Consider the following 24956-nt stretch of genomic DNA (forward strand, 5'->3'; position numbering starts at 1 on the left):
TTACTTAAACTGCAACATACAAATGAAAAGAGACAGAAGCATTTATCAACCAGACAAATATGTATACATTTCCAAAACTTGTATCAGACTCCCAAAGGAGTAGTTAACCAAGGAAAACATTATCAGAGTTTGCCTGGGGTGATGGAGGAGTTTTGCACATCTCAACAGCCTGCATATTTTCAGAATCAGAATCAGAATCAGAAGGTTTTAAAGGCACAAGTGACTTTGCTTGGACAAAAGGGTGGAGCTGGAGGTGGGTTAGTGACTGCTCATCAGTTCAGGTTAGTGCCACTTTGATTAGCAAGGACAAATCAAAGTTCATAGTAGCTGTAATATAAGTTGGGCAGCGTGTTTTTAAAAGATACAAAAAAATGTAGTACTTAAAAATTTTGAGCAGCAACATTTTTCAGGTTGTGATGTTAGTGACCAGTCAGTCAGCCCCAAATTAAGTACATTAAGTACATTAAGAATTAAGTATGACATTTAAGAAGACTAAAAGTAGCATCTGAGACAATATGAGACCAGCTATTCAGAACTGTGTTTAGGGGGTTCATTTTTAATATACTTACACAACCATACTTCTTTTTGCAACTAGTCGTGTCACCCAGTTTTAGACCTGGAAGCTAAACTCACTCCTTGAATAAAAAGCAAGGTTTGTATGCACACATTGGATCCGAGCTCTTGTGTATAACAGTGCAGATAACATTTGGTGAGTATTCTGAACAAATACCAATGTCCTAACACACAGCATGTAGTCTTTTCTTCACATGTCTTACCGGGCTTTTGGCTAGTACGTTGGGTTTCTGGGCCAGTGTAGGTTTTTTCATTATAGCCGGCTTGCTGCCTTTGGTGACATGGTGGCAGGATTGGACAAAGAGGAGGTGTCACCGTTCCCCTCAGGAACCTCATTTAGAGGAACTCCAGCCAAATCGTAGTGCTTCTTCCTCAGCTCACCCAAACGCAGCCGCTCGTTCTCCAAGCTACTTTCCAGCTCAGCACCTTCACCTGAGGGACAGGAAACAAACAGAGGGTCATTTATGAAACTTTAAGAAGTATCTGGTCTGTCAAGGATAAAAAAGTAAGGCACATCTTACCTGTGACTCCATTTCTTCTTTTCTCAGCTTGATGAGGGACAAACCAGAGAAGTCCATGGTATCTGCACAGGAAAAGTGTCACTAAACAAATGTTCATCACTGTCTAAAAAAAAAATCATTTAACAGATAAAACTGTAATCACCCTTTTCCTCCAGGTGCTCCTGGCCTGTCCTTGTTGAAGCCACTACATTAGCTGCCATTTCGTTCACATGGCGAGAAGCCTGCTGGAGGACCGGCAGCTTTTTACTGTGACGGTCTGCCTTCACCTGAGCGCAGAAGAGGAGAGGACGGACACTAGATTACACAGCCTAGATATGACAACAACAAAAAACTATCCAACAGGAATTAATCACAAAGTCAAAGTGTGAGGCAGTGGATGAGTAAAAGTGAGTTAGAGCCACCAAATTGTTTTTTAGGTAAATGCAATTAGGTGAAGAAACATAAAACTCCCTCCCTAAAAAGTATTGTGCATATGGGCAATGAGGATACAACAATGTAATGTATTTTTAAAGTAAGAAAAGTACCTGGAAGTTATTAATAGGCATATTTTTCTAGAATAAGGTCATTACCTTTGAGGCAGCGACCAGCTGTGCTGTGCTGGCAGCGATCTCGTGAGAGCAAACAATAAGCTCCTCATATTTCCCCGTGTGCAGCACCACCTTATCAGCGGACTCCCTGTAAGGACACAAGTTATACTTTAAACCACTCAGCTGGAAAGGACACAGCGTAGCATGGCAGATATCACCTAGACATCAATAAAGTGTAATGAGGAGTGTTTTGATTAATCTAACTACAGTAATCAAAGAAAGCCAGCTAACCATAAACAACCTTTGTATACATTGTGCATTTCAGAATTAGTTTAAAATAAGTTACATTACTGGGTGCCTGAAATTACTTTTCCAAATGATTGAGCTACACCAAGAAGAGATATAGTTTGTTTGAGCTGCTGTTGAGTGTCTGTTGGTCAATTTCTAGCAGTGCCTCTAGAAAAAAGTCAAACTTTAAAAGCAAGAATAACAACTTACTTGACAGTATAGTTTTAAAATGGAACATGAACTACTTCTGATGACATACAAACACATAAAACTGCATTATCTTGTTCAACTTACACCATCTCTGTGGCTCCCCATCCCACAGCCTTGGCAGCCGAGATGAGTCCCTCAGTCCAGCGAGAGTTTCGGGCATAGAACTCCTTCATTGAAGCTGCCCCCTTAACAAGAAGCACACCAAAAACCATTAGTCCTTTTAGTTGTTTGTTTGTTTCTAAGAGGATCCGAAGCATCTCTCAGTTTGATCTCAAAAACTTAAGCTGTTAAGCTCTTGAACAAAAACCAAGCTGTCAGTTTTGGATTCAGAACAAGAACAGTGTGACTCACCCTTCCTCCCTCGACTATCTCCTTCTGCAAGTCCGTGGATGCGATGATCAGCATGCGGATGGCCTGTGCAAGAGAGGAAGAGAACAACAAACAAGAAAAAAATTAGTTTGATGCGGGTTACTAAAAATCGCATGCATGCAGCCTATGTAAGGTAGACTATGGGCAACTTGAAGGCTACACAACAACACATTGCACTGGCGTACCTTCATGAGGTCGGTGCAGCTGTACAGGATTCTGTAAAAACAAGAGGGAGAAATAGTAGGGGTTTAAAAATAATATTGTGACTAATGCTGTGTGTTGTGGTTTGTTTCTTCAGTAAAAAGTTCACTGAAAAATGACATATTTCTGTGTTGTGCATTCTATAATTATTGGTCAGAGGAGAGCTGTGATGTTAATTCAACTTCAGCATATGATGCTGTTACAACAGTAACACAGCATCATTAATGTTACAACATTGGTGTTTCACTAATTACGATACACGAGTCAAAAATGAACAAACCTTTCATTAACCTCCAGTTTCACCCCTGAGGTGTCTTTTCGTGCCTGATTCATCATTTCCTAAAAAAAAGTATTGAACATGACATTTATCCGTTAAAATATATATGCAATAAAATGTAACAGATAAACTTATCACACATGATGTTAGTCACTTACGTCAATCCTACGAACAGCCTCTTCAATAGCTGCTGATGTTGCAGCCATTTCTTATCGACCAAATCACCAGCTCATCCTGACGAACATCCATGCCTTTAGGACGCAGCTCCTGGAAATAACAAGTGCAAAATCATTTATTATTTATGAAGAAAAGTACAAGTGAATATTACAGGAACGCTCTACACTACAACTGGTAAAATAATGAACACAATAGTGTAACTTTTAAATGAATCTTTTCTTTTTCAAGAGAGAAGCTAAACTAGTAATAAGTGCATCAGTATCCATATTCCTCATCCACTAAGCTTGAGTCATAGTTGTGATTTTCTGTCCATCTTGCAAACAAAACGTTTTGTCAGGATGGCAACTCGATCGAAGCCACACATCTCATCTGCTCCTTTGTTTCAGAAACTCGAGCTTCTTAATATCTATAACATCAATATCGTTCAAATATGTGTTTTTTTTGTATAAAATACAACGTGAAGGGAATATCCCTGATCACTTCAAGTCTTACTTCAAATTAAATACACAGGTCCACTCTTACTCAACTCGTCACACTTTATTTCTTCATCCTCCTGAATGTTTTACTTGTAGAAGTCAATTCTCAATACGTTTCAGGGGCAGCAAATTCTGGAATATCTATTCCAATGTGGAGAAAAACTGTTTATCCTTAAAATGTTATAAAGGATGCTTGAAAAAACTTTTAACCACTGTTACTAAATTATACTCATCATGCTCAACCACATACTCAGAAAAGGTATTCTTACACATCATATTCATATTTCGTATTTTGAATTCTGTTGATGTATAACTGTATTTATATTAATTGTTAAATTTGTATATTCCCACGTTATTTTATTTTAGTATCAACTATTGTCTTTAAATGTGTCAATTTGTATTTTTAATTAATTTTGATATTAGAACACTATTTGGGTGGAGGCTTCAAATAAGCTCTCTGAGTTTTCTGCCTCTTCCTGCACAGTATATTATTTACCTTTGCTCTTTTTGTGTGTATTTCTTTTAATTGTGCAAATAAATAAACATAAACATAAAAGATTGAAACGTAAAGTTAGAGTTCATCCCTTTTCAGGCTAATTTGAGACCAACCTATCACAGGTGCGTTTTGGATGCAAGACATTTATGTCACTGTCCCAGTCTCAAGCTGTGGTTGAAATAGTAAAAAAGAGGCTAGATAAAAAGTACAATGCAATTATGTCTCTTTACTCACAGCTAACCAACATATGATCAATGCACACTGTGAACACTCTGCACTGATGATTAATCAAAGCGGAAGAACAGTGCACATCTTGCACTAAACCACAGCCTGGTAGCAGTGCAGGAGGACAGATGTTGACCACAATTGAATGGATAAAGACGAGGCATTAACAAAGATCATAGTTTCATCTAACAGTAATCTTCTTCAGACCCAGCATCTGCAATAAAAACCCTTCGAAATTATACACTGCTATACAGATTCAGTTCTTCACCACGTCATTCATAGAGCAGTGTACGCACCATTTTAGTTAGAATGAAAACTGATTTTTAGTGTCACTCACACTGGCCCAAGTTCAGGATCTTTGAACAACTAAGCGGATGAGGCCGGGTCTGCCCTCTGGAGTGAGGTCTTGGACTTCAAATCATTGGAAGAACTGCAGACTCTCAGTGGCACAGCCTCTGCAGTTCTCTGTCAGCTCTGTGGAGTGTAAAAAACAGTAATCAAGAATGGTCCATAATACGGCATGCTAACAACTCCTGCCAGGATGCTGCCAGAAGTATTTGTGTTTTGACACTACAACGCTGAAATGTAAATTAAATGGCCTCGGAAAAAAATAACAAACAATACATTATGGCTGGTGCAATGCCAAGGAAGTAATATGCAGTATGCTTACTGTCTGCATGATCAGTAGGCGCCATGTGTGCAGTGGCACGTGCCGTTAATGATTGTATCCGCAGCCAAGTGGGAGAATTGGGTCAGAGCCCTGAGCAGCCCTCCAGCATCTAGATACAACAGCAAACAATGATAGAGCAAGGAGCCACGTTAACAAAAAAAACATTTAAAAAGCCTCTAAAGGTCAGGTCGTGGATCATGTCAAGTAAAAGCAGAGCACACTTGACTTACCCCTCATGTTACCCAGATAATCCGCATGTCCCTTTTTCACTTTGTCTTAGGAGCCCAGGGTGGCCTCTGCACGACTTATGAGGTAATCTGTGTTTTGAGGACAGAGGATTGAAAACTACATCAGCCTCAGCTTCAAATAACACAATGCAGTCTATATAAGAGTTAAAGTTATGTTTTTTTATGAAGTTAAAGTTATTTAAGTCACAACATTTTGTCAGTACCACTTCACAGGTTTTGTCTGCTGTGGAATGATACAGTAAGGGTCTGACCTGGAGAAGCTGGTGCAATCGTACAATGTAGGGGATCATCCAGCTTAGCCACAGCATCCTGGATGATGTTTTCAGCCTCTGTGATGGTTCCCTGCAGCAGAGCAAACTGCTCCTCTAGGAGCTTCTGCTTCAGCTTCTCCTCCTGACTTGACTAAATGCATGCAAATACAGATATGTATATTAGAATACAGGTATACCGAATGGGAGAACACACACTCACCAAGTGGTGTCCACTATAACCAATAGGATAGTTTTTATAATAGCAGGATTTACATTAAGGCTATTTCCTTTCTAATTCAGGTGCAATTAGTACACCAGGGAGTCCAGGGGAAAGGTTATACACTACTGTACTTGTGTGCTACATTATGACAATGAACAGGACACCTTTTTCTAAAAAGACCATGTATGTAGGTAGAACCGTGTGCATTAAAGCACTTGAGTTTGTTTTTGTGTTCATGTGCTGCACAGGTTAATCCAGATGACTCAGCGAGGGCATACACTCCAGATTACACTGCAGCAGCACACTTTTCCTGCTGTACTCAGCCTCAGATCCAGTCTGTCCTTTATTTTTGTACAGCTTTTCCTTGCAGCTACCTTCATTTGAAATGCAAAACTGTGTTTAAGTCTTCTCCATATCATTTATTCTTTACTGTGGAATCAGACTGAAGAGAACATGACACTGCATGTTTTCTAAAATACCATAAAAACTGACTGTGCACTCTATAGTAGATAGTCTGAACTCATCATAATCTGTACATCATAATTTCAGTGACTGGGAGTGTTGCCTTGTAACTATTTGATATTGCAGTCCAGCCTCAAGCACAAAAATGCAATGTCACCCTTGGGAGGATTTGGGTTTTACTTTTTCTCTGTCTTAAAGAGGCAGACTTTAAATCCTGCTGAATACAACTAAATGTACAGAGTGGAGCTGCGCTCTCATACTGCTGAGCTGGGCTCCACTGTCCTGACTGACCTTCTCCTGTAGTTTGCCCTGCAGCTCTCCCAGCTCCCTGCTGCTCCTATCTCGCTCCTGCTGAAGCGATGACTGCTGCACCTGCGCGGCCTGCCGCAGAGAGGACAGCTCCGCCTCCTTCTCGCTCACTGACCGCATCAGACGCTCCTTCTCTGCCTGCAGAGCCGTCATAGAGCTGTTCACTTGCTCCGAAGCCTAGCAAAGAGATAAAGAGAGGGAGACAGAGACAGAGACATAAAGAGACAGGATGAGAGATAGAAAAAGGGGGGGTGCAGAAGAGGCAGATGGCTGTGAGTGTCTGAGAGAAAGTCAATGTGGAAATGTGTGAAGAGCCTCAAGCTTTGAGAAACAGAGCTGGTGAACACTCTGAATGTTAGATGACGATGCATTAGCTTTCAAAGGTTTTCGAAGTGCACACTCACAGTCTCACTGCTCTGCAGAGTTGCCTTGATTCGTGTCACTTCTGCCAGCTTCTCGTTCAACTCCCTCCTCAGCTTCTCCATCTCAAACTTCTGCTCTTCTAACTAGGGTAACAAGAAAAAAACATGAACATTCATCTACACTGCTAACTGAAGACTTTTTTGTGTTTCTCAAAGTAACAAGTTGTCCTACTAACCTTCATGTCAGCTTCCTGTTTTATTCGATCAACCTCAAATGCCAGCTGCTGTTTGGTTCTCTCTACATCGTCCTGAGTCTGCTGTGTCTCTGACAGCATCTTCACAGTGTCTGCACTCTGTCAGGAAATTAACACATTTAATGTTACCACACACAAACAGGTACTGACATGAAATTAAAAGCAATCATCTGTGGACTGGTCTGCAGTGTGACTGTACCCTCCTCAGTAGTTCAGCATGGCTGGACACCAGCTCTGTGTGCTTCTCCTTCAGCTTATTGTACCTCTGCTCAGTGGCCTGCGCTCGCTCTGCACAGAAAGCAGAGATGATGGCATCATCAAATCAATGTTACGACATTTTGCTGACAAAAGCAGAAACTGTTGGCTTTATGTCTCACTTTCTGCTTCAATGAAGGTAGACTGTATGTTCTCATGTTCCGAGTTTCGGCGACGTGTAGCCTCCAGCTCCATGCGCAGCTGTTCATTTTCCACCAGAGCTCGTTGTTTCTGTGCACGCTGTTCTTCCAGCTCCGCCTCCAGACTGTTGATTTGGGACTTCAGCTGAGTGATGTATCGCTGAGCCTTTAGGAAGAGGAAAGAGACGACTTAACTTAATAATAACTTAACTTAATAATATTTGGGTGCAAATTCAGTTTGGAACAGTCGTCTCCTTCATAGAAGTTCTGTTTGACTATTTCAATTTATATTTGGAGCCCCCGTAATTTTATCCCTCTTTAAACTCCATATGTCACTGGCCTCATTTGCATTTGGATAATCTCTAAAAGACTTCAGAACGCAGAAAACAATGGGCCACAGGAACCATTTAGTTCTTGGAAGAGCAGTTCCAGGAACTAAAAGTACTAAAAGTTCCTGGAACTGCTTGTCAAAAACATAGACTTTAAAAAATATGAACGTAGGATCCGTGACATCACCCATCTGTTTCTGAAGAGCTGTTTGAGGCCAATCGTCGGCAGCAGCCATATTGCTGCTGTTGAGTGAGAGTGACGTAAAGAGGCGGCACTGGCCAACAGCTACAGTGTTCTCGCAGTCAGCTGTGCCTCTCATTGGAAGACTCATAATCTCAATATCTTCGAAATTGATGCTAGAAAAAAATTCACCCCACTCACAGTGTGAGCCGAACGAGAAATGAGCTACCCAGACTACACTCGTCTTTTGTACCAGGCTGTAAACATGTTTATTTCTGCTGTAAAGATCGTCTTGTTTGAATTGGTGTGTATGCGGTTTCTGGTACTCCCAGAGCCAGCCTCAAGCGGATCCTCGATGAACTGCAGTTTTTAGCACTTCCGTATTGGACTCATATTTTTAGACCGGAGGTTGCCGCTTGGTCAAAAAGCACCTTTAGTCAGATGTTGCCCATATTTCTTTCAGTATATCCACTCCTAATCATCATTCTGGTGTCTCTTTTTGTTTCATCAGTTTCTTCCTAACTTTAATTCAGATTTGATCTTAACACCTATTTAAAGTGACACCATTATCATTTCACATCATAGATTCCTACTTTTTAAAATTATAATATTCCCTGAATCACTTTACCTGTTCCTGGGCTGATTCTAAACCAACTGCATCAGCTATAAAGTATTTTGGATTTACATGTTTTATTTTAAGGTGCCTTATAAATATTCATGAACAAAGCAACTCTGTTTGATGAACTTGTAAAAAAAATCTTATATTTTCAGTTTACTGGCTGCACTATTTTTACAAATATCACCAGATGGTCTCTTGACACTGTAAAATCTTATTTTCAAATTATTTTCGTTTGGGCTGTTTTTACCAGAAAATGAATGAAAAAAAAAGCACAAAATAACAGCAAAAAAGAGAAAATAAGGGAAAAGTTTTGTAAGCTGGAATTTATGATGTCAAAACTCTCCAGTGGACACACTCATCTCAGAGGCTACTTGTCACATTCCACACGTTAGGAGCAGCATTTTCATCCACCCCACACATGACCCAGATTCTTTTGCAACTAGATAATTACGTCATCTGCTGACATGTCTCCTCCTTGTTAGAGAAAAAGTCTGAAACCTTAGCAACAGGTAATTCAGTCTCAAAGTCCTTACCTCTGCTTTAACCCTCTCCAGCTCGGCTCTCAACAAATCCAAGTCACGCTTCAGACTCTCAATCTGCAAATCTCTGCAGGACAGAAAGCATACAGTATAGTCATGGTGTGCAGAGAAAGACAGCAAGCTGGATGTTAACAGAGTGGTACGTGAAACTAGTAATAGTAGAAGTATTTTACTAATAGTAGCTATAGTAAAATAATGCTCACCTGTCATCGAAGCCTCCATTTGGAGGTCCAAACGTCTGATCAAATATGTCCAGTTGCTGAAAAAAGGGAAATTATAAATTGAAAAAACGGATAGGATATGATTTATTCTATACAAGTCATTGAGTTAACTGGTGTATACATATTTTAAACTCATGCATCTGTGACTCGTGTCTCACCTGTGGCTGTGACTGCATGCTGGATGTCGGCAATGTCGCTGACCTCAATGAGTGGCTCGGGCTCATCATCATCATCATCTTGTTGTTCCGGTTCATACTCATCAGGGATCACCACCACAGCTTAACATGCTTGGCCAGCGAAGCGCATGCAGGAAATTCGGAGGGGACTGACATGGGAAGAGGGAGAAGGTGATTATGTAAATGTCTTTGACATTTGAAATGCAGGCTGTGACTCAGCACTGAAGACATCCCCCTCTGTGCTCTTACATCAGGCAGCTTTGGGATCTGGATCAGTCTCTTGAAGTACATCATGTCTCTGGCTCTGTTGAAGAAGGTCTTAGGCTGTGGGACAAAGAAACGACAACTTACTGTAACACTCATCTTTTATTCATGTGAAAATACTACATGTGTATCACACACCAATATCTCTGTTATTTTCTACTATGTAATGTAACCAATGTTCAATCTTTTTTGGATGAATAAATGTGACGGAAAAATTAATTGAAAAAAAAGCAATTCAGTTACATAATCTGAGTGTAGTACAGTGACACAGAGTGACATATCACAAAGGGTGGGGAAGGAAACACAGCAATGGGCATATTTGCATCTGTTTTAAGTGCATGGGTGAATGGGTGAGGCAGGATTGTGTCTGCACACTTCCTTTAAACAATAAAGTGATTATATCTGCTTGATGTATTTATCCATTCATGGCCTAAAAGTAAACATGACCTACCTGTGAAACTGGTCATGGAAACGATCACGGTGTCCTTGTAAAGTTCAGCAGGGAGACCTGACATTACAGACATGGTGCAACATTTTAATAAGGTATGCTTTAAGACATATCATGCACGATCTCAAGAAAAGTCTGTATTAAATGCATATGTTACGTAATTATTCTGAATGAACTACAAGGATAAGGAGCATTTAAAAAATAATCCAGAACATTGAAGCTTTGTTAAAATTGTTCTTACAGGCATGCAGCTTGAACAGCAGCTTGACGTGAAGTGGTAAAGGTGACTGCGTCCTGGTAACTTGGATGAGTGAGACAGCCTACACTGGCCTGATGTGAGGGTGGAGATGGCGATGGATGTGTTGAGCTGTCGAATTACTAGAAGAGAGATCAGGTACAGGAGCACAGAGAAAATGTTAAGATTCCTTAATGCCTAAATGAGGCTGAAAATGTGACACAAATATCTAACTCACTGATGAGGTAGCACGGTACATTCTGTCTTGAAACAAGCCTATCACTGGTGAGGAATTTTAATTCTGATGACTCCAAAGCATATTTCAGAGACTGAAAAAACACATCAACAATATAAGTTCTAGTTCACTTCTTTCAGAGTAATTTTGCAAAATGTGTTCATGGTGTTGAAATGTGATCCGGAGCCTCTGCCCCACAGGCCTGGGAGAGGCATACCATCACATTTAACTGAAGGAAGCCAACTAAATGTCCTCTGATTGCAGGCATTTCCTAATCACTTAGAACACATTAAGGGAAAACAGGAAAACGAGAGTTAAAACTGGGTCATGTGATTGAGAAAAACTGTCCTTTACAAACACATTCTGAAATGGGGTCCTGGCTTTGATGCATAAATAGATAATGTCAGCAGCTAGCAGCCCTCTTCTATAGCTCAAGTTTCTCTTCCTTGGAAGAGCCATATCAGGGAAAAGGTGGGAGGAGTTTTGTTTTCACCTGTCTCGGCCAGCTTCAGCTCTCCGTCCAGGTAATCAAACACCTCCACTGTGAGCTGGAACCTGCAGGAGAGAAGTTGATACCTTTGTTAGGCAGAAAGAGGCCCCACTGAGACACAACCATGATGTGACACCGTGAAATCAAACAAGCTTCTTTTTAAATTTTGATAGCATAATGCTTGTGCTATGACTGACATTGAATGAGATACAGGGCTATATATGTAATATAAAAATCTTTCTTTCTGCAGCATTTGTACACTCACACATTATTAATATCAGTTCCTGCAGTGCGCTCCAGGACTTCATCTGTCACCTCCAGGTTCGGTGGGATTTCTGAGTGCTGCAGAAGGATATTTTGGATGCCAGGGTTTTATTCCTATACACATATTGCCTATTCCTCCATTAGATGCATATTTGAAAATATCATGTAGTACAAACGATGGCAAAGGATGGTTTTACCTTTGCATGAAACTCCATTTTTGTGCAAAGCAGCTTGGTATACAGAACAACGAGTTGTCCATATCTGTCATGGAGGTTGCTCTAAAAAAGAAATTCACAGGAGCAGAAAAGTCAGAATAAAGTTGAAACAGAGTTTTAAAAAAATAGTAGGGGTGGAAAGAGTACTAAACTATTCTTCTCAAGTAAAAGTACATTTACTTTAATGACATATGATAAAAGTATAAGTCTGTTCATCTAATAAGTAAGAGAAAAAAATACTTGATTTGAAATATACTTAAAGTGCTGAGTTCTACCTTTTAACGAATGGTTGTGGGGTTGGTGAGAGTAAGATGTAAAAGCATATTTTCCCAAACTAACTGTTGTAATATAAACAACAGCATTAAAGTGTGAAGTGATTTTGACTCTGCACCTATGCGGGGTGAAGTTACTGAATATTTTATGCAGTGTCTTTTGTCAGGATTGCATTTTGAGCATGGTCCCTGCACACTCCAGTCTTAGCTGGCTGTGCAGAGAGGTTTTCTATTAGGAGCCAAAAATAAAAGACTTAATTAATTGTAAAGAGTAAAATGGCTGCAAATGAAGCAACCAAATGTTGTTGATATGTTTCTTGAAACACTATGGCATACAATTTCACTGATCTTGAAAATTAGGCTGAGAATATCTCAAAATAAGATCCATATGTGGTCTGTCATGTCAATGTGGCTTGAAAAAGTGTAATGAGATATTCTGCATATAATTGAGACACATTCACATGGTAAGATCTGAGCTTTTTGCAGTGCAGACATCATATAATCAGCTGGTTTTCATGCTGTTGATAGAAAGCTTGTATGTTATTAGCGTTTAAAAAAATAATTAAGAATATTATTATTGCACAATATCATTGTATGCAGTTCACATTGACAAATAGAAGCAATCATATTCTTCCATATTCTTATAATAACATAAGAGGGGCCTAAAAGAACATACAATCATAGTAATAATAATGAATATTATTTAGCAGATTTTGTACATAATGATGAGCAGCAAAAAAAAGATGTAAAATCAAGACTCATGTTAGAGGGTAAAAATAAATATAAAGAAAATTCAAGTCATTAAATAACAGAGTAAAACAGGTAGAAACACACAGCCATCAGTGTTTCTGGTTTATTCTTAATCTCTCAGCCCACACCGACATTCTCCCCCCAGACCCCTTAAAATGTCTCAGAACTGGTCCCCATGCCTTATCAAATACTCTCATCCTTCCTGCAAACTTGAATCTAAGCTTCTCCATTTGTATGGTCTCGCCCAGCTTTCTCAGCCACATCTCAAATGAAGGCACAGCATCAGACTTCCACAATCTCAAAATCAGTTATTCACATTTTTTTTTTAACTCAGTAACCGAGGCTCTGTAAAATGTAGCCCAGTCCAATACCTTTCACAGAAAAGAGTAAAATTTACAGATTGTAAAAAGTAAAAGTACACAAAAAAAGTAACTAAATTACAGCAGTGTGAGAAAATGTATTTAGTTACTTTCCACCTCTGAAAATCAGTATCATCAAGTCAAAGCTTTCTTTTTCATTTCTGTACGGAGATTATGTTTATGTTAGGCAACACAGGAAATCCAGTCAAACACATTTATATTGTCTATGCTTACTTTTGAATCAATTTCTTTATGATTATTTTTTCAAACACTTCACTGAGTAATTGTAAAAAAGATGCCAAGACTCCCCACAGTTTCCCAATTTCAAACAAGGGAGCTGTGATGTCTCATACAGTCTTGCAGGACCTGTGCAGATGAGAGCTTCAATTGATGACTCCAGTAACACTCAGTCACATTAGTCAAATCCTACTCATAACATTTTTTCTTACTAAAACTGAAAATTCACCCTGAAAATAAGGGCTTTGGTTCATTTAAAAAAGAATTTGCTTTTAAGATGAATCCTTACTGTACGAATAAAATAAGTCATTGAACATTCAGTTATGAGAGTAATATTAAGTGTTTATGCAGAAATGTTAGACTTCCCAGCTATGGGTTTACAGCATAATGCATAGATAGTAAAAGCAGGGAGGGAGGGGTACTTATGGCATACATTACGTGTCCATCTCGTAGGACTTTGTGCAGTACATGGCAGAACTTCCAGCTGAGGATGGAACTGCTGGCCAAAAGGGAATCCCAGAGCGTAGGACCAGAAGGTGTAAGGCCCCCTTCTCCCTGTGAGTTCCGAGAATGATCCCTGTTGTTGTGTTAAGGATACAGGGCTGATGGCGAAAAATATAACTAGGTCTCCAGAAGTGTAAGAGTTTTCTTCTTTTGTATTCAACAACATCACTGATCTACACATCCAGCAAAGCTGCCACAATTTCACTGTTGTGTTGTCACTTCTGTGGTTGGATCCCAAACTAAAACTCTAGAAGAAATACATCAAAGTGAGGACAGTCACTGCACATACTCTGAATGCTGTTTCATCATGATCTATCGGTGCATATTAAAGTACTGATACAGAGCGTAAACAATAACAAAAACATCTACTCTCTCGGGTGCTGGTGGCCTAGCGGTCTAAGCGCCCCACATATAGAGGCTAATAGTCCTCGTCGCAGGGGTTGCCGGTTCGATTCCCGGCTGTCGACACATTTCCTGCATGTCTTCCCCCGCTCTCTGCTCCCCACATTTCCTGTCTCTCTTCACTATCCTATCAAATAAAGGCAAAAAGCCCAAAAATATAACTTAAAAAATAAATAAATAAATAAAAAAAAAACATCTACTCTCTGTCCAAAGAGTGACATAATGACTGATATATAAAAATACCTTTCAAGATGAGATACAAAAGCAGATTCTAAGGTGAAATCTGCAGAAAAGCAGAGTCATTGGCAATTTATCATTGGTATTGTTAAAAAGGATACGGCGTGCCATGTTTCTCCTTCACAGGTGTCTCCGTTGAGTTGATGGCTTGCTGATGCTGCTCAGCTGAAAGTAGAGGAGAAAAGAGGATCAGTTTCAGAACTAGTACATCTTACCTCTCCACCCACTCAGCCATCACCTGTGAGGCTTATAATAGACATAGCAGCAAACGTGAGGTTACACAAAGAGCAGGAGTTAAACAGGCTGTCCTGCAATGACAAAATGAATTGGAGAAACAAATGACTCTGCACTGTGTACACATTCTGCTGTACAGACCTACGTCCAGCTCTCACCTTTCTGTTTACCAGATGTTTACTGACTAAAAACAGTCAGAATAATAACTTCAACTGAGGTATATATCAGACCTTGTTTTTCAACGCTAGTGCAGCTGAAGTATCTTCTAGGTCAGCTGTTTGAAACGTTAAAATGTAAGTGTGGTGCTTTTCTTATCTTTTAATAAAGCTTAGTGTTAAGACCACAAAGGTTATCATGTTTAAAAATCCTCCTGATTATGAGCCTGAGAGAGACTGATCGTCACAAGACACACAGTGAGCTGCTCCAAACAACCTGCTCAACAGGTATAACAAGTGTTACTAAAAGGGAGTAGGTAGGGAGTGACACACAAACAGACAGAGTCTGGATCTCCACACACCTGGATAATTGTCCCCATTGTCATTCTCCCACTTAAATGAATCTCAGGTGAAGAACAACACAGCAAAAAAGCATATGATCATTGACCTGTGTGGTCATGTTACAATAGAGTGCTCTTTTAATGGTTATTCCCTGTGCCAATAACCTCACAGCTCAGAGAGAGGAGACAAAGAGTGTAAGCCAGGAAGGTTGTTATGTGTGCCAACTGTTGAGCAAAAACAATGAATCCAGCCTCAGGCTGCTGTCATGGTACTGACTTTGCACTCTGAAACTTTTCTCAATATTTTTGCTCTGCTTCTTCTCTATTATCGCAATCATTCCAAACATTTCGCGGAGAACTCCAAAATGCAAGAAATTTTGATTTCTCTTAATCCTTAACTACAAGAGCAGATTTTTTTTTCTATATAAAAATGACCTTTCTGGATTGTCTGTAATTCTTATCACAATTGATGCACATATTCTCACTTAGGTGCATACATCTGAAAACACAAACTGTCTGGCTGCTTAAGATACATCTACATTCCAACAAACAACAATGGCCCAAGAAGGCTGTGCCTTGGACTTTCAAAGAGAAAACACAAGTAAGATCTAGTAAGGTTTTGGTCCGAGTCAAACATTGGCACAGGAGGCTGAATTGATCGCAAAACTCACACAACCCAAATTCAATGGTCTTTGGAGGTGATTTTGAGCCCATGCAGTGATTTCCACTACAGGCTCATGTCTGTTTTTAATGCAGTGCTGCCTGAGGGCAAGAATATCAAGGCCATCCAGCATTGATTTTAGGCCTTGTCCCTTTTGTCCAGAGATTTCCTCAGATTCTCTGAATCATTTACTGATATTATTTACTGTAGATGATGATCTCCACAAAGTTCTTTGCAATTTTACTCTGAGGAACAGTAATCTAAAATTGTGGAACCAATTGCTCACGCAGTCTCTGATAGATTGTGAACCTCTTCCCATCTTTCCATATGTTAGACTCAGCCTCTCTGGAATGCCCTTTTTATACCCAGCCATGTTACTAACCTGTTGCAAATTAACCTATTAGTTAGGAGATTGTTCCTCTAGGTGTTTTCTTTTCTACATTACACAACTTGCTCAGTGTTTTAATTGTTCCTTTCCCCAACTTGTGCTGGCATTAAATGTAAAATAAGCATACATTTTCATAAAACAACATTCTTCAGCTTCAACATTTGGTATGTTTTATTTGTAAAGTTTCAATTGAATATAGGGTTTAAATGATTTTTACAGTGTCCCAACTTTTTTTGGATTGAGGTTTTACTTTAACTGAAATTTACAAGGCTGTTGAAAATGGTGAGTAAAAGAAGAAATAAAAGTCCCTCAGGATTGTTTCTATTTCTATTTCTCCTTTCTTTTTTTGAATTTGTGTTTATATCGTCAATAAAACCTTGTCCTGAAATCTTTATCCACAGCAGAGGAAAGTTCTTGATAAAATTCCAACATGGTGCCCATGACACTGCCTTTTGAGATCCTAATCATCATCTCACTAAACCAAAACAATTACACACTGATCAAAGCTGAGGCTAGACTTAACAATTACCCTGGACTACCAAGACACCATCCACAGCTTGCTGAGGCTTAAAAACAGTTTGGTGTGTCCTGCCTTTGGTGACAAATGGATGCTGTGTTTTGTTGGAAGGAAGTGTGCAAAAAATATTTGGGCAGAGAATAACTTCTCCTCAACAGTCCTCTGTTCCACTGAGGTGTTGCAATTAACCAGTCCTGCAAGGTTTTTTTGTAAATCACACATAATTTCCTGGAATTATCTCATAATGCCGAGGCTAGATCATTTAAAAGAAATATGCTCTCCAATCTGCAATCTTGCGTAAAATGCATCACAATAAGTTGTAGAAGTTGTAGATAGCATCAGAGACCCTGTTCCTTTGGTCTCAACTTCAAACAAAAGCTTAGTATCTATGTCACATCTTTCTTTGCAACATGATCACATATCAGTGGCAGGGGACGTTAATCCCACCAAACCCAGTAAAAGCCTCTTTAATACATTACAAAAAGCTGTGATTAGTTACCCTCTCATACACAGCCCTACATACTACAACATACATGGCCATGCAACAAAGCACAGAAGGTCTACTGTGGCGTTCATAGTGAGGGATGGGTGCACTGGTTAATGGGAGACTCCCCCTGCAAACTTCTGACGCAAATGAACTGCTAGTTGCTCGTTTACCTCAGGGCAAGTGCAATGGGCGAGCATGCAGGCCTGTGTGACAATGAGGGGTTTGTTGGGGAGGAAGGCGGACAGCTGGGGGAGAAGATTGGGTTGGATGGGGGCCGCGCTCTGGCACACAGGGGCTGGCACTGAGGCTTCAAACAGATGGCCGCTGAGCAGGGAGGCTGCAGGGAGTCGCTCATAGTACATTCAGGGATGCCTGTCAGTCAGAGCACAGGGAGAGGGCGAGGATGACGAGGAGGGCAGAGGAAGAAGGGTGCATCAATGACAGGAGAGAGGTGAAGGTGAACAAATACTGAAAACTGTTTAGTAAGCACATGATAGCTCCAATGTACCTGCCCATGCTCCAGGCTACATCAACAAACTTAGCAGCCATTTTTTTCTGATATCACTCAGGATTTGAAGCTCAAATGCTTTTATTGTGTTGTAATGCTAATTTCTAAGTTATGAAGCATTCAAACTCATGAAAGTGACAAAATGCAGTCTCTCAACTCATCAAAAAAAAACAACTAAAAAGACTGGAAATCTTGACCAGATTAACCAAGTTAGAAAAAGCATAACTGATGACACAGAAGGTAGCTAAAGACACCTTACTTAAAGCTGCTGCTGGTAGGAATGGTGTCAAAAACTGTACTTTTTTCTGCTGGGTTTGGAGAAAAGGTCATAATAGCTAACGGTACTCATCAGTATGTGAAGTAATTTGAGACTATCACAAAATCTCTGTGTTTTCCAATGCCTTTTATCAAGCAATGTTATTATTCCCCTTGTTCCCGTTATGACGGACCAATCAGAGCTACTCTCCAATCCTCTGTCCAGATTGGTCGAGTGGCGGCCCCACTACTTCACCCTGATTAGATGGGAAGCCACTACTTCCTCATAGAACGCGCACAACAATCTTTTGTGGGCGGGGCTACGACAGCAGAGGGGGGAGGGGTGGTGTTGACATTCAAAATCACTCTCCGAACTGATGTTTATATCACGACTACCAACAGCAGCTTTAAGTCAAAGAAACTAATACAGCTGGCTAACATTACTATTAGCCTAGCTAGGTGATATTACTGTTAGCCAACTTACACTACAGTTAGTTAGCCAACATTTACAGGCACAGTAATTACAGCAAAAATTACAGTAAGGAATGAACACCTTTCATATCATGATGTTTTATCCTGTACCGTCCCAATCACGTGATAAATAGCAATAGATAAATCTGTTTCAGGGACAATGGCGAAACAAATCAGGCTGTCACTCTGTGGAATGCAAACTAACCCATCAGGGTTCAAATGAAATATACAAACTGAGTTCATTGACAAAAAAATCTGATTAACCTGAGTTGAAACTTGTAAAGCTTTGTGGGATGAATATCAAAGTAAAAAAATCGTACCACAGAGCATGTTCAATATACACCTGGAAAAGCAGCACATCAAGCTTAAACATTAATTTGTGTTTATAGGCTAACAAATATCTGTGTAGATCTTAATCACTGAAAAAACAAGTTGACTTAAAATGGCAGCAACATTCCATTGAAGTATCCACTATTGAAGTTTTGTGTTGTAATATGCTTCACCAAGTGTCTATCATTCTACTTCCCATGTAAGACAGAAAAGGCTCTAAGCTACACACGATACGAGTGTCACGATCAAGCCGCACAACCACCAACACACAGGTCACACAAACACAAATACACACAGATACCATCTCCTTTGGGCCAAGGTCAAAGGTAAACCAAATCAAATCCAAAGGTTTTACTAACAGAAAATTTCCTTCGAAGCTTTCCAGACATGCTGACAACCGTCACTGTGTGGCAGCCGGACAAGTTAGCGCTGCATCTGGTTCAAGCTTCAGTAAATCCTCCAAGTAGCAGAAATAAGTGAGAGGGAGGGAAAGCCTGGTGTAATCCCCCAGGTCCGCCATAAGGTCTACTGCCAGCTAGCATTACTGTAGCCACACACTGACTGCACAGTCTGCATTAATACCTTCTACCTTACTGCTTACCTCTCATTGCCACCTTCCAACAGCATGTATTTTGAGCCTTAAAATCCTGATGTGGTTCAGTGTGTGAAGTTAAAGTCAAGTGCTTCACCAAAGCTGCTTTTTGCTAAGCACAATGCAAGAAAGACAAGCGCACTCACTGCAGCTCCTTATCAGCTTAATTCAACAGACTGCTGCAGTGGATCTGGCTGACAAGGACACAAACAGAATTAACCACAGCTCACAAACACATGAGGTGAGGATCGCTACAAATGCTTACAATTCAACTAACTTGCATTAGAAAGAAATGATATAAAGTGAAGAGTTTCGGATAAAGGACACTGTTTTCGAATTGAATGCTTTTGAATCACTTTTCAAATCTTATCCTTTATAATGTTCTTTCTCAGATCCACTAATTCACAAGGTTATTTTGGTATTTCATTAAATTCCTTTTGTTTCACGCCCTCCTCTCCTTCAGTCTCTCCCACATCAACACAAGCACTAAACTAAAAACAGTGAGCCTGCACTGGATACCTCGTCCTGTCTTCCATTTAACTATTCTGGATAGACGCTGCACATAATCTGAGCACACTCTATATAAAAAATAAAAAAAAAACCTCTTCATATGTAATATATATATATTTTTTTTACAGAGGTATAATTCCTCAGATTTTCTTGCTATCATAGTTTGTTACTGAAGGGTACAAAGTTTGACATTTTAGTATATTTCAGTACAGATTGAACAACATTTTAAGAATAAAAAAATGATAAGTGTTGAAAGGCTACACACACTTACTTCCAAAGTGAGTTATGTATTGCTTTTATGTCTAATTAAATTATGAATTCTGAAAGATATTTAACAGAAGGACAAGTGTTCTTCAGTAACCAGATTTCCTTTTCCCCCAATCACAGAGCTGGTGAGTTAGCTTGTGATTAACATGATGTTAACAATTATGAGCTGTTTTATCAGCCTGGTCATAAAATAGCGTACACATTTGACATTTACATTTGAAGCACATGGTATCATGGTTACATTGTGATTTTCACTTTGACTAATGTAAATACAGGGGTATATGATAACATATGGTGTAAACTATGCATCAGAATGACATATATACACACTGTACTATTGTACTCTACTTTACACTGAAACGTAAAATAGATGTTTTATAAGAATTATAAGAATTTGGCGCAGTAATAAGCAGAAAAAATACAGATTTCAGATTTTTATCAGAAAAATCTAAAAAAAAAAAAGTAAAAACTGACTTTATATTAGCCTGTTAAACAATTATAACCACAGAACTTTTATTTTCTCCTCACTCCCACTCACAGGCTCTCTGTGTTTACCCTCCAGTACTCCCATCCCCCTCCCTCTCTCATGGGCACTCACTCAGGCAACAGGAGCAGAGGAAAGCAACACTACACACACAAACACACACACACACTGGACGCTGTGTGAGACGTTGCACCTTGGTACCGAGGACGACATAAAGAGCAATGAGCACAGGAGAGAGTGAAGAACACGAAAGGAGTTTCAGTCTGCGTGCTGGATGAATCAGCAGAACTGAGGAATGAACAGCAAATATTGATCTAATAAAGACAGACACAAACAGCAGCCTTGTCCAAAAATAGCAGTTATAATTTAAGTAACATTTAATCATTCATAAGATGTATTGTTAACTTTTTGAATCAGTTGTTTTCATTTATCAATACAGTATAGTGTAATATGGCCCACAATAAGGCGGGTTCAAAAAGCTACTTATGTTCTTTATTTAAGTAAAAGTACAGGTACCAGTATATAAAAAGACTTTGGTGAACACATTGATTAAACTTGAACTCTTCTTAAAGTACAGGCTCTGAAATGTTCTACTGGTGTTTAAGAAAAAAAAGTAGGCCCTGACTAGTGGAATCTTTTCTTTTTGTACAAAGCTAGCTGAGCCTCATAATATGTTTCTATATTCAATTGTGACTGCTATGTTTGTTAAATACAAGTAATTCAAACTTTGAATAAAATCAGAGACCAAAAAAACATGAAAACATGATCACAAACTTTGCTACAATGGGTAAAACAGTTTGATGGGGAATGTTGACCACCATGTTGGCTGGTGGTTCACTTTCAATGAGATCAAAAGCTCTTCCCCTCAGGCATGGACATTTAATTAGACGCTCTTCTATGCAGTAAAGTTTCCATAAAAACTCCTCAGTGGCCTCAACACAGTTATTACCTTATTTTTATTTTCATTTATTTAGCCTTATCCAGCCACTGTTGTTTCAAAGTTAAAAAAAACAACATATTGGATAATTATGGACCTGCTGCTGGTCACATCAGCTACTACAAAAGTCTTGCTTAAGTTACCATTAGCTTGCTAACATCATTCCTGGGGTTTCCTGTGAGACTACGCATTACATTTGTTTAAAATTTTAAATCTACCACAGACTTGAATCATTACCTGTGTTTTCGTTGCTGATGGAAGCAGCTAAACTGTAAAAAATTATCAGATTTTGTAAGTTTATGGGATTTGCTACCTTGAACACTGCTGAACAACTCCACAATCACATCTGAAGCTCCCAAACTGAGGCTGATGGCACAGGAAAACAGCTGCTAGGGGAATATTATACATGTATTAATGTGAAAATGATCACCATCTCTGCTCAAATGTAATGTAGGTTGTCTTGTTAATGTAATGAGCACAATGTTAGAATGTTTTTGTTAAAGTGTATGGGTGTAAATGTTAAAAGTTGTCTGGGGCGCTGCTGGCCTAGCGGTCTAAGCGCCCCACATACAGAGGCTTTAGTCCTCGTCACAGAGGTCGCTAGTTCAAATCCTGACTGCTACCATGTGCTGCATGTCTTCTCCCACTCTCTGCTCCCCACAATTCCTGTCTCTCTTCAGCTGACCCATCATAAAGGCAAAAAAAAGCTGCAGTTCATCAAGAATCCGCTTGAGGCTGGCTCCGGAAGTACCGGAAACCACATACAAATGAATGGGAAAAAGATTATCTTTACAGCAGAAATAAACATGTTTACAGCCTGGTTCAAAAGATGAGTGTAGTCTGGATAGCTAATTTCTCGATCGCCTCACACTGTATGGGGAGGGAATTTTTTTCTAACGCGGCAATTTTGAAGATATTGAGATCGCAAGTCTTCCAATGAGAGGCACAGCTGCCTGCGGGAACACTGTAGCTGTTGGCGAGGAGGCTCAAACTCCGCCTCTTTACGTCACACTGGCTCGACAGCAGCAATATGGCTCCCGCCGACGATTGGCCTCAAAACAGCGCTTCAGAAACAGATGGATGACATCATGGATACTACGTCCATATTTTATACAGTCTATGTTTCCCACCTTTGTTTGTGCAGTGATATACTAACTGGTAGGCAATCAAATCAGTTATCTTCATAATGTTAGACATTGGCCAACCATGGGTCAGAATTTTTCCACACACTGCCCAGTGTATCTACAGTTGTGCTCATAGGTTTACATACCCTGGCAGAATTTGTGATTTTTTTTGGCCATTTTTCAGAGAATATGAATGATAAGAGAAACACTTTTTTTTCAGTCATGGTTAGTAATTGGATAAAGCAAATTTTTTATCAATCAACTGTGTTTACTCTTTTTATATCATAAAGACAACAGAAACTACTCAAGAAACCATAAATTCTGCCAGGGTACGTAAACTTATGAGCACAACTGTATATGTTGCCCTGAGAACACATCCAACTAGCATACTGCTCAATTAGTCAGTCATAGAACAACCACTCAAGGCAATCAATCCAACCAGTTTCACTTTATTGTGACTAAACTCTGACACTTTAAAACTTGCCCTTCACACACAACATGCCTTTCAAATGATTTGTCGAACAGCATGTGAACTATTGTGGCAACAAAGACCAGTGTTGAATCTAGTACCGTGCCCGTACTTGGTACCATTTTTGGTTCTTATCAACAGATATGCTGAAAAATGAAACACGTCTGAAGAAATATTTAAAATATTGCCAATAATTACTTCTGTTCATTTTGATGAGGGGTAAAGAGGACAGAAATGCAGGGATTTGAACACCTTAGAGACACTTCTTGCCTAGTGCTTTCAAAGCAAATAGGGCACATCCCATTTCAGATAACAAAACACTGAAAGTGTGGTATGTCTGAACTCAGGCAGCTGTTTAACAGTTTGTTTAGTTACTAGGTCGTGTTTGAGTCTCATGTTTCCAAGTCAAATAGGGTGTGTGTCTTATTTCAAACAGCAGCTCCATGACCCACTGATCATCTTCAACATATTCAAACATTCACTCAACAGTCCAGTCTACATTAAAGTATTCCTCTCATGCATGATGGTGGTAAAGAGCATGGTGTACTTGGATGACTGCATTGAGGAATCAGCCAGAAACCACAAAGCACCTGTTGTGTGTGTTCCTCATTCCTTCAGTGTTCACAATCAGAAGAAACTGGACGCGATTTGGGAGTATTCCACAGGGATAAAATCACAAAATTAAAACAATTACTACATCCACTAAGAGGTCTGGTGAAACAGAAATGTCTGTAAGGGAGGACAGGTGGTCAAACAGGAAGGACGAGATCAGCGTGATACAGATACACACTATGAGGAATGAATGTTGTGGCCGTACAAAGGATGGACTACATTATGCTAAAAATAGTTACATCTCTTGGAATTCAACATTTCAGGAGATGTTCCTCTGTGGGGAAGATTGTCAGGTGAGAATGTGGCCTATGCGGTTGTGTACCCTGTGGACACCACACACACAAACACACATGCACGGGCACGCAGCACAGCCACAGCAGGTCTGAGAAAAAGCTGATCACCTAACATTCATAATTAAATGTCTCATGAAATTACCTGCCGTTTGTCAAAATGCTCCCTCTCCGCTCCCAGGCTGGCCTCGGTCCGCCTGCTCTTCACTCGTGCGTTTAAAGTGTGCATCCTCGAGTTTTCACAGCGACGGATTCCGCTGGAGAAAATACTTCAAATTAAATCCAACAAAACGAACAGGAAATATCAGCGTTTTCCTCCTATCTCCAGCCCAGGCGCTGCGTGTGTGTGTGTGTGTGTGTGTATGAAGCATCTCCAGACTGCGGCTTCATTCGTGCTGAGGGAGCATCGCGGCTGAAGGAGGAAGAGCGAATGCAAAGTGAGTGAGCGTGTGCGCGCCGCGTTACGTTGACGGATCCTCCCCCAAGGTTGGCGAAATCATCATTACCTTCATAATCACCATCATTATCCGTGTGTCTACTTCTTCCACAGACACCCCTTCCACATGCATGTCGGTTTTTTCCAGCTGCATGTAACATGTGAAGTGATTGAGATCATCTTTGTGAGTGTTTCGGTGTTTTTGGTCACTCTTCAGTATGGCTGTAAACAGTGACGTCACGTCACGTCAATGAAATCAAAACCCAGGAGGATTATTTCAGATTTTTTTCTCTCTTTTAATCCGGAGATTGCATCTGCTTTTACAATAACAACCGAGCAGTGACATGGCCTGAACCAGGAAATGAAGCTCAGATCAAAATCAGAGGATGAGCCTATATTT

At 39.9% G+C, this 24956-nt stretch overlaps 1 protein-coding gene across 1 annotated transcript; it reads right to left on the bottom strand.

The window, feature by feature from the left end:
• LOC117818589 (huntingtin-interacting protein 1-related protein-like) lies at positions 1–24682 on the bottom strand. The gene is given in 44 exon segments (XM_034691534.1): positions 1–9; positions 777–844; positions 847–999; positions 1088–1156; positions 1237–1360; positions 1664–1769; positions 2204–2304; positions 2471–2533; positions 2674–2704; positions 2970–3028; positions 3125–3177; positions 3180–3194; positions 3197–3233; positions 4680–4760; positions 4762–4814; positions 5011–5047; positions 5049–5119; positions 5241–5327; positions 5510–5660; positions 6483–6677; positions 6905–7006; positions 7099–7215; positions 7316–7404; positions 7494–7677; positions 9174–9246; positions 9383–9438; positions 9559–9585; positions 9587–9678; positions 9681–9704; positions 9707–9725; positions 9826–9922; positions 10292–10337; positions 10340–10348; positions 10530–10556; positions 10559–10666; positions 11252–11313; positions 11514–11590; positions 11710–11790; positions 13414–13434; positions 13436–13474; positions 13784–13852; positions 13854–13886; positions 13888–13947; positions 24266–24682. Coding segments are annotated over 44 exon segments (3159 nt in total). The 5' UTR covers positions 24350–24682.
• Positions 24683–24956: the final 274 nt, after the last annotated feature.

This window comes from Notolabrus celidotus, chromosome 9 (assembly GCF_009762535.1).
Source record: "Notolabrus celidotus isolate fNotCel1 chromosome 9, fNotCel1.pri, whole genome shotgun sequence".
Taxonomy (NCBI): domain Eukaryota; kingdom Metazoa; phylum Chordata; class Actinopteri; order Labriformes; family Labridae; genus Notolabrus; species Notolabrus celidotus.